This window comes from Pinus tabuliformis, chromosome 1_2 (assembly GCF_031772625.1).
Source record: "Pinus tabuliformis cultivar Carrire ecotype Pingquan chromosome 1_2, CPIR1, whole genome shotgun sequence".
NCBI lineage: Eukaryota > Viridiplantae > Streptophyta > Pinopsida > Pinales > Pinaceae > Pinus > Pinus tabuliformis.
In genome coordinates, this window is record NC_142298.1 from 1,083,583,104 (window position 1) to 1,083,593,570 (window position 10,467).

The 10,467-nt window shown below is 39.6% G+C and overlaps 1 protein-coding gene across 1 annotated transcript; it reads right to left on the bottom strand.

Annotated features, from left to right (window-relative positions):
* Positions 1 to 10,068: 10,068 nt before the first annotated feature.
* Positions 10,069 to 10,467, bottom strand: LOC149209916 (uncharacterized). Its single transcript, XM_089398803.1, has one exon. The coding sequence runs from the start codon at positions 10,465 to 10,467 to the stop codon at positions 10,069 to 10,071; it is 399 nt and encodes a 132-aa protein (XP_089254929.1).

The window sequence follows — 10,467 nt, forward strand, 5'->3', positions numbered from 1 at the left end:
GATAGTGATATTAGTATTAAAGAAAAAAAATCTTAGATTTGGAGAGATTTACCTCCATACCTGTAGCCATGGAAAAGTCACACAGGATTTGTTTATAAGCTAGAGCTTCTTTGACCATGGGGATACCCAGCAACATAGTGTCACCAAAATTTTTTTGATGGGTCAAAGCCTGTCCAGTCTCAGAGAGTTGGAGGCGCTTGATGATACCCACTTCTTTCACATGCTTGCTAGACCGACCAAGTCCTTCCATCATGAGAATAAAGAGAAAGGGAGAGAGCAGATCTCCCTGCCTGAGGCCTCTTGAAGGAGTAAAAGTCTTGGAAGGAGAACCATTAACCAGAATTGAAAAGCTAGAAGAAGTTACCAGGGCCATAACCCATCTTACCCAGTTATGGTCAAATCCAAAGGCTAGAAGGACCTTCCTGATATAGGTCCAATTCAACTTATCATAAGCTTTGGCTAGGTCCAATTGCATAATCATTCCCGCCTTCCTATTGCTTAACAATGAATGCACCACCTCATGCGCTTGAATGTTGTTATTGAGAATTTGTCTACCCTCCAAATAACTTGATTGCTCCAGAGAAACTAGAGTAGGAAGAAGGGGTTTGAGTCTATTGGCAATAAATTTGGATATTATCTTGTACACCACATTGCATAAAGCTATGGGTCTAAACCTGTCTAGAGTCTAAGCATTGTCTTGTTTGGGGATCAAGGAGATGAAGGAAGTATTGAGCACCCTCAAAATGGTTCTATTCATCCTGGAGTCCTCCACTACATTCAGAATATATTGTTTAACAATGTTCCAGCAAGCTTTAAAGAAATCCACATTGAAACCATTAGGGCCTGGCGCTTTACCATTCTGCATTTCTTTGATGACCTCACTAACCTCCTCTTCAGTCACTGGCGTATTGAGATTGAAATTATCCTCTCTCGTTACTAGCCTAGGTATATGCCTTGTTAAGTCCTTGATAAAATGAGCTCTGACTAAAATGGTCTCGTCTGCTGTACCTCGAAAGTGCTGAACTAACACAGTTTCTATATCTTCATGGGTATTGAGTAGATGACCTCCTACGTCCTTGATCGAAGAGATCCTATTATGAGATCTGTTCGCCATGGTGGATCTGTGGAAAAATCTAGTGTTTCACTCCCATTCTTTTAGCCATTGAACTCTAGATTTTTGTCTTCAAAATATTTCTTCTTATTTACATAAGTTCTCCCAGCCTTGATGATGTTTGGTGACTTGATCATTTGTGACTCTATCAAAGGCATCCGTGATGATGGCTTGATTGAGTTCCTGCATTTTATATTCAACAACCTTTTTCGCTTCAAAAATATTGCCAAATTCATTCTTGTTCCAATATTTGAGTCCGAGCTTGATGTGTTTGAGTCTTTTGTGTAGCAAAAACATTCTTGTACCCTGAATATGCAGATCTTCTGTCCACCATTTTGCAATGTTTCTAATAAAATCTGGGTGGGTGAGCCAGATATTCTCAAATCTAAAAGGTATATTCTTTGGGATGCCAATGCCTTGAACCTTAAGTTGTATAGGCCAATGGTCCAAACCTCCAAAGGGGAGAATTCTCACTATCATTTCCTTGTCGGTGAGCATAAGATCCTTTGAGATTATGAATCTGTCTAACTTTGAGGCTACTTGAGACTCTCCTCTTCTCTTATTGTTCCATGTAAAGAGGCCATTACTCATATCAGTGTTAACTAGCTTCATATTGTCTATAAAAATTTTAAATGCTATAGAGTTTTTGTTTAAAGTTCTGGTTCCCCCTTTTTTCTCCGAAAGTGATTTGATCATGTTGAAGTCCCCACCCATGATCCATGGTACTCCTGCATGTCTATCTCTTAGTTCCACAAGAGAATCTAGAAACCTGAGTTTATCATCCAGTCTTTGGGGGCCATAAACATTTGTAACCAGATAAGTCTCCCTATCTCCCACAGGCTGAATAACCACTGATAAATAATTCCTAGATGCCTCAGCATCTATTATGCCAATATTTTGGGGGTTCCAAAGAGTGAGTATGCCTCCTACTGTTTTATCTGCTTTGACTTCTAGAAACTCATATTTATTGAGCCATTTGCTGTGTATTTCTTTTATTTTTTGAATGGAACATTTAGTTTCCTAGATAAAGATCATATCCGGAGCTTCTTGTTTCATTCTATTGCTAAGTATTCTTTGTTTTCTTTTACTACCTAGACCTTTGATATTCCAAGATGTGAACTTCATTATGAAAGATTTGTAAAGGAGTAGTTGGTTAGGTCTTTCATCTTACCTAAATCTATCATTAGCTTTCCACATTCCATCAATAACTCATTCTTCTTTTTTTTGCCTCTTTTCTTTCCTCAATTTCTAAGAGCTCATCCCAGTGTGGTTTTCATAGTTTTCACACCTTTGTTGCCTTGCCTTTCATTGTTTCTTTACCTTTCCAGCCCTTTAGCCTGAGTTTTCCATAGGAACAACTGTTGTACTCTGTTGAAATATTCTTGAGGTAGTGAGTCTACCCCTCCCATGGTCCCCTGTTTCAAGAACCCTTCCAGATCTAGGTGTTCTCTATCAAGAATATCCTGCAGTTCATGATCCTCCATTTCCATCTCACTCTGGGTCATTTCTTGGTCCATTTCCAGTTCTCCATCACTGGTCTCTTTCTGTTTATTAATATCCTATGTTTTCCCACTATTTTATTCTTTCTCCTTCTCCCCTGGGCTGCCTTCCATTACTTGATCTACCTTTGTTATCTCTTCCTCTTCTTCTAGTACTTGGAACCTGTTCAGACTGGCCTGTTGCCCTTCTTTTTGATGTTTCTTTGGTCCCCTTTTGCCCCCTTTTCCTCTATATCCCACTTTTTGAAAGTTTTCAGTGTCTTTCACTGTGGTAGCTTTACTTTTGTTATCTATTTTACTGAGAGGGCAGTCTCTAAATAGGTGCCCATGCTCATGGCACCTGCGACATCTGAAAGGAATATGTTCATAATCTACTGTTTGCACCCATCATCAAAAAATTCTAGGATGATCTCATCCCGTAGAGCTCCAGAGAGATCCATCTCCACACATATTCGTGCGAAGGAAGCATATTTTCCCCTTCTGGTGGCCTCAGATGCTTTGACAAAAAGCCCTAATTTGTTTCCTATGACAGATAACGATTCCATTTTCCAGTAATCAAGAGGTAGGGAATAGTCTTACCTAGACCGGGACCGATGTGAAAGTCTCACGCTCTGGGACAAAATTCATCATCCAAGGCTGCATGTAGAGGCCTGCAACTGCATAAAAGTAGGGCCCTCCTTCAGACACCCTGTCTTTGTCCTCAATATTTGTAAATACCATAGTGAAGAAACCCTTTGACCCAAGATGTAGGTCTATGCCTCCTTTTGGTTTCCAGTGGTATTTAATCCATGCTTGTAGTGCCTTTTTTGTGGGCCAAAATCCCATGAATTTACAAATGATAGCACAGGTCCGCATGTTGTCCCTGTGCGCCTGCAAAGCAAGATCATTTAAAACTACTCTGGGTGTGACCTTAGCCTTGGGTTTACATGGCCCCTTTTGCGTTTTGTTTTCTTCTTCCGGCTTCTTGTCTTCTTCCTCATTTTCTTTTGTCATATTGCCCTCCCTTGTTTTGGTTAAATCCTGTTACTCTTCAATGTTCCTTTTCGCTTCCCCTGAAGGACCTCTAGCATTTTCTATCGGTTACTTACCTCGGCTGGCCACGGCCTAACTGTAGGAGGGAGTGGAGCTCCCCCCTTTGTACCCCTCCATGGATTTCAACGGTTGCAGAAGCTTGAAACCCTAGCTCTTCGTCCTCCAACCTTTTATGCTCCCCTAATATGATGAGTTATTCATCCTAAAGTCCTTTTGCAAATTATTCCCCTTGACAAGCAATCCCTTCTTCAAAAAATATTAATAATTTATCAAAATAAATAAAAATAAAAAATAAAATACATAAATAAATAAATAAAAATAATAAATTATTATTATTATTATTATTATTATTATGAATGTGGAATAATTTAAGAGGATAAAGGAGAACAAGGGGACGAAGAATCATGAGGTGAGAGACCGCATCCACTTCTTACTCAAATTCCAATCATCATCTCTATTAAGATTTCTGGCATGCTTTTTTTATTTTAATCGCTTCTCTAAGCTTCCTGTAGTGGAAGTGATCAACCCTGTGATGATTTCTTGATTTACTTGCAGTTTCTTATTTTCTTCATGTACGGAATTGGTTAATCACTGGATCTTTACTTAAAGTTTCTATCATTTGAATTGAAACCTCAATGTATATATTCACTTCAATTGGATTGGGATCATTTTGATTCATGATATTATCTAAATCGGTGTTTGTTCCCTTTTCTTCAAATTGGATTGCTATTTCCAAAGAAATTGATGCTTCTTTTCTACTAAATTCTTCTAATTTGTTTTCCAATGATTTCGTATCACTTTTAAGTTTCTTGATTTGTGTGAGTAGATTTTGATTATGATTCTTGATACATGAAACTTCTTCAATTTCTATTTTTTCAGTATGTTTGATGTCTGGATTTTCATGTTCTCCAATTCTTAATTGCTTAATTTGTTCTAGCAACTTTTGATTGAGGGACTCCAAGCGATTTTTCTTCATCTTTTGTTGATAGAATCATTTCAAGATCTTGATTCTCGTGTTCCAACTTTTGAACATATATTGGTTTGTATCCTTTAACTTTCTATTTGTGTAAGTAATTTGTCACTATGATCTTTTAAGAAATTCATTTTTGTTATTTTTGCTCACAATTCCTTATTTTTTTCGAATAATGTATCCTCAATCATATGTTCGATATCATCATATTTTTTTCATTTTTTCATTGCTTCTTCTTCTAAATTTTTAATTTGTAATTGTACATCATTTTCTCAATCAATTAGATTAAATATTTTGCGATTCAAGACAATTAAGATATTCCTCTCACAAATGATACATTTTGAAAAAATCCAAGTTTCCATACATAATTCATCATTCGCTTTTTTCTTAACTTTTCTCTTTTTCTTTATTTTTTAATAATATTGTTTCATCCACTTCTTAAATATTTAAATTAAAATCCCTTCCTTCATTTCCATAATCCTTCTAATAATTTTACTTATATGTATTTGAATTTTTCTCTTTTCCTTATATAAAGAGATATTTTTTCAACCTATAAAAAAAAAGAACAATACGAATACTCTTTCTTCTTTTTTCCATATAACCTTCTGGTTTAAAAATTTTCACTCTATAATTTTTTCTTTATAAAATATTAATATATTCTCCGCACCCTTTAATAAAATACCTCTATTTAGATTTTAACTTTTTCCCATTTCTTTATTGAGTTTTATTTAATTTTAACTTTGGCTTAACCCAAAATAATCTTTTATACCATAATATTAAACGTTAAAGTGATATTGTTTGTTGTATACCAATCTGATTTGTATAGCTTTAAAATTCATTTATATGTAATTAACATAAAACTCTGTATTTGACCCTCCACTAAGGTATACTTTCATTTATACCCTTTCAAATTAGAGCTGTTCCTATACTCTCGATAATAATGCTTTCGTTTATGAAGTTTGTGGCAAAATGAACAGAATTTGGTTTCACCCTATGATGTATTTCCCGCAGTTATATTATATGACAAAGTTTAGACAACATGGGTTCGTGTAGAGGAACAAGAAACAGTGAAGGAACAAGGCCCGATTTAATTTACAATGCGGCAGAAGCTGCAACTTGCTTGTAGCACATGCGTTCCTGTACAACAACAAGAAACAGTGAATGAACAAGGCACGATTTCATGTACAATGCGGCAGAAGCTGCAACTTCGTTGTAGCAGATGGGGTTTTTCTACGAACAGTGGCACCGTGGTTTTTCTCTGTTTATCTGCCATCATGGCACTGGGCCCCGAGCTGCGAACAAAGCGATATGAACCGATTTAGGCCAACCAGATTTGATCCTGGGCGTCCCTGAAGCTTAAACTGGACCGACTTAAGCCGACCAGACTCGATCCTGGGGCTCCCGAAACTTAAAATGAATCGACTTAGGCCGACGAGATTCGATCCTGGGGCTCCCGGAAACTTAAAGGCCTTCACGCAATGATGGGAATGAATTCTGCAGGCGCGGAGCATCCACAAAAGAGATGTTAGTTAACGGCAACCAGTATTTCCAATCTACGTTTTGGAAAGTGAGGGAATGTAGCATAGGTCGCCGGGTGGAAAAACTGAGTAACGAAGCTACCTGCAGCAGTTGGAGCGGTTTGTATCGTGTACCAGTTTCGAACCACGTTCTTATGCATTGTTCTGTGTATGTGCTTCGGCAACAAGCGGGCTGAGGAGACCCTGTTATCTATACAGGGCATCATGTCGGAGCTCTCCCTGATCAACTGACGAAATCTTACCAATTCCAGAGTTCTTCTATCGTCGATAATGGGCATGGTTCGCATAGAGGTTTGGGTTTTTGAAGGAAATGAGGGCGGGGTTGATTTTCCAGAATGAATTCAAATTTGAATTTCATTAGCCCGCGCATAATTTAAAAACTTGAGCGTGGGTCCCGCATACTCGACCGGAAACACATGCTGGCCGCCGGAGATCTGAATCCATGGTTATGCATGCTATCCCACTGACTTGCACCACATACATAGCTGGCCCAACATTTAAGACTCAATATATGGCTGGTTAGCCCTTGCCTTTTAATATGGTCTAGATTTCCAATTTATTTATTTTTTAAATGTTAAACCTATTTTAATATTTTCTAGATTTCCAATTTAATCATTTATGAAAGAAAGTTTTGGCCCTTTATTTACTTTTATTATTTATTGATTTTATATATAAAATGATTTTTTTTTGTAAACATTGTAGAGCTCTTAGTGTTTACTTTTTTGATAAAATTTTTACAAACAAGTCTCTCGGCTAATCGCCTGCCCAAAGGAAACTAGGTGACCACTAGTTTGCATTATACCCACTCCAAAATTTGAATAAGTTCATCAAGAACCATCTACTTCTTGAGTTCTTATCCCTATTGTCTTTACAGACCATAACAAAATTGTTTATTTTCTGCATTTTATAAACATTCAAAGACAAAAGACTAAATAGACTAATCCTCATCAGAGGATGCTATCTGGACTGAATCCTTCGCACTGGGCCTTGGCGTCTTCACCCCAGGGCCTAGAAGCTCCATCCTTGTGACAATTTCCATTTTATCTCTGACAGAGTCTGCTCAATCCGGCCTAATGCAAGATTATTCCTATAAGTTTGGATCTGTATTGTCGCAATGTCTTTCAGTGTTTCCACCCAGATTCTGGCTCCTGAGTCCTTTCTTACTTGTTCAGAACTTTCCCTTACATGTGTTCCTGATGAAGAGTCATTGCTCGAGCTACGACGTGTTTCATGATCCAATATTTTTGCAGTCTTTTTGAAGAGCAATTTCCTATCGTTTGAGGTTCCCGGGTCCTGCATCATTCCTTCCCATTCATCCATTGGTAAGTCTCTACCCTTGAGGTTATTTCTCAACTCTCTCTCCCAGCTCCAGATTTGTTCTCTAACCTCCTTTGGGTTGCCTTCCATGTATGAATCGATGATTCTCTTCATTTTCTCTCCATCTGGCATCCTGCCCTTTTTCTTCCCTGTGCTTCTGGTGCCTTCTTTCTTTTTAACTGTCCTCTTGCTACGCTTGGGAGCCATTCTTCTTTTTGTCTGCTCAGCTATTTTTGCCTGTATATTTTCAAGCTGGTTTGCAGTTGCACCCTTTCCTGGGTCTAAACTGTAATATCCCTTACCCGGAATATTGCTCAAACCCCAGCAAAATCTCAACCGGGAAGATGCACAAGTGGTATAGTAGCCGAGAAAATCACAGAGATATAATAGTAGTGCAGCAACAATAATGAACATATGAAATATAAACATATACACATGAAATGCAACAAGAAATGCTAAGCCATTTTATTATACTGAGTAAAGGAATGAGTACAGAGGTGATTAGAAGGATGGCACCTCGACTTACACAAGGAAAGTGAAGAAATACACTCAGAATAACAAAGGAATGGCCTCACACTGATCTGCGTCCCAGCTGCTAGAAAATTGTCGTGCTGCTGCTGCTGCTAGAAATCGAATGAGGATTTTGGGCTGCTCCCCTCCTTAGAAAAGGTTGAAACTCTGGAATTGGACTCTACTCAAGAAACCAAAAGAAACCCAGAAAGATTTTCTGAAATGGCCGACCCCCAGAAATCACCCCCTTGGGGTTCTGCGCAGTCCCTCAAAGACGTTGATGAAACTGCTGCTGAAATGCTGATGAAACTAATGCTAGGATGCCAATGGAAATACCTTGCCCGAGCAGGAACTCGAAGTCCCCCAGGGATAAGGGTGAGATCTCCGAACGGAGACACTCAATGCACTAAACAGTGCTGCAGACTAGCTAAACAGCCAGCGTGCTCTAAGTCGAAATGACTATCACAAATGCTCATAACCAGAATGATCAAAATGAGGGGGCTCCTCTCTCCTTTATAACCTTTGCCTCTCTCAATCCCAAGGCTCACCTCCTCCTGCGTGATTCCTCTCTTGCCACGTGTTTCTTCCCTCCTGCACAGTCCCTCCATGTGTCTGCATGGGCTCCATGTCTGTGTCCCCCTTTGGCCCCCTTGGCTCCCCTCTAAGTCACAATGTTGTGCTACTAGGAAGTGACTTTTTATTCTTAAAGTGAGTTATGTCCCCCATCCTCACTTTTTTTATTTACAAATAACTATAGAAGGCAACAATTGAACAAAATCGAATATTCCAACTAGCCATGGCTATTTAAGAATATTACATAAACCTATCACAGAATGAATACAAAAGTTAGTGTTATCAATTGTGTTTCCATTTTTATCCAAGGTATTTCTACCCCCCCTTTCTTGGTTCCACTCCTACAATTTCCTTCCCTCTGAGGTTCCGCCCTCTGGTTTCCTTTCCGTTTAGACGCTATTATAGCCTCTCTAATTCTTTTGGTTTTGGGGTACCCTTGTTTACCCTAACTTGCACTAGGCATGCTAAAAACCTTTTCCTGAGATGAGTGCCTAATCGTTCTCAAGAGGTCATGCCTTGTGCTAGTTGGGTTGCATTCCCCTTTCCAAGTTTTGGTTTTCTCACTACTGTAAGCCATATTATGGCTGGTTATGACTTCGCCCCTCCCCATGAGGTGCCACTCTTTCCTCCCTGGGATTTGGAATTCTTCGTCACCTCTGTCGATATTCAAGATGACATACATACTTCTTGGACTGTTAATTGCTAGGACATCCATTCTACTGTGGGAGTCCTTTCTGGCCTTAGTACCCAGGGACTCTTCACTATAGAATTCTTTCTTATCTCTATGAGTTCTACTGTAATTTCTATTATAATCCAGAGTTTCTTAACATTATTTGTTCCTACTTTATTTTCTAGACTCGTTATTTCTTCATAGGATGGGAGAGGAAGTATCACATACCCTTTTTCCTTCCTTCTCTTCGCTGTTTCCTTCGGCTCTCGCTTGTTGTTAGCTCTTTCGGTCCCGCCACCTTTCTCCTAGCTCATCCACATGTAAAGTGCATGTTTTTCCTTTTCCTTAGGCTTTATCTCTTTGCCATTTTCCTTTTGTAATTTCACCGCCAACTGTCCTCCATTCCCTCCTTCCTTGGCACACCCCCTTCCCACCTACCTTGGGATGATACCCATCTGTCCTTCATTATTACTTTCCTCTCCTGGCTGCTCTTGTCGTCCGGTTGCTAACTCCTCTCTACCACTTGGCGCTGGATTGCTTCCCATCCTCGGACTTGCTGTCCTGCCCTCTCCTCTTCCATTCCTTTCCATATCTACCCCCGATCTCTCCGGTCCTATCCTTCCTCTACCCCCCTCCGTCATCCAACTCGACTCCATACTTGCGTCTATCTTTTGTTGTTCCATGTCTAACCTATTCAGTCCCGCTTGTGTTTTCCCTTGTCCTTCCTCACTCCCGTCAACTCCGAGCAAATTCTCTAGATGCTCACTTTGGCGCCTATCTTCTTCGGCTACTTGAATCAATTGTCGCATTTCCTCTTTTTGGTGAAGCTCTTCTGCGCTCACGTCCAACTACCGCTCTTTGTTCTTGCATCCCCAGTTCGCAAGGAGGTATGTTGGAGCACTGCCTTTATGCTTCACATGGGACGGTATGGTGTATGCGACCTTCCTCAATTGCTGGCTGATTTTAGTTATTACCCATGCCATCCACAAACTTTTACTCAGTTTTTCGGCAAGTGTTCCCTGCTGGAGTTGTTTAATTGTTTCTATCACTAGCATTGGGTCTCCTTCAAGCTGTAGAATTTGGTAGCCTTCCCTCACTGCTATTGCTAATCCCCTATTTAGCGCGTGGAATTTTGCCTCGTTGTTGGTGGTGATTCCACAGTCCATGGTGTAGGCCTGTCTAATCTCTCCTTCGTCGTCTCTGAATATCCCTCCTATTCCAGCCTCCCCTAGGTTGCATTTTTCCAT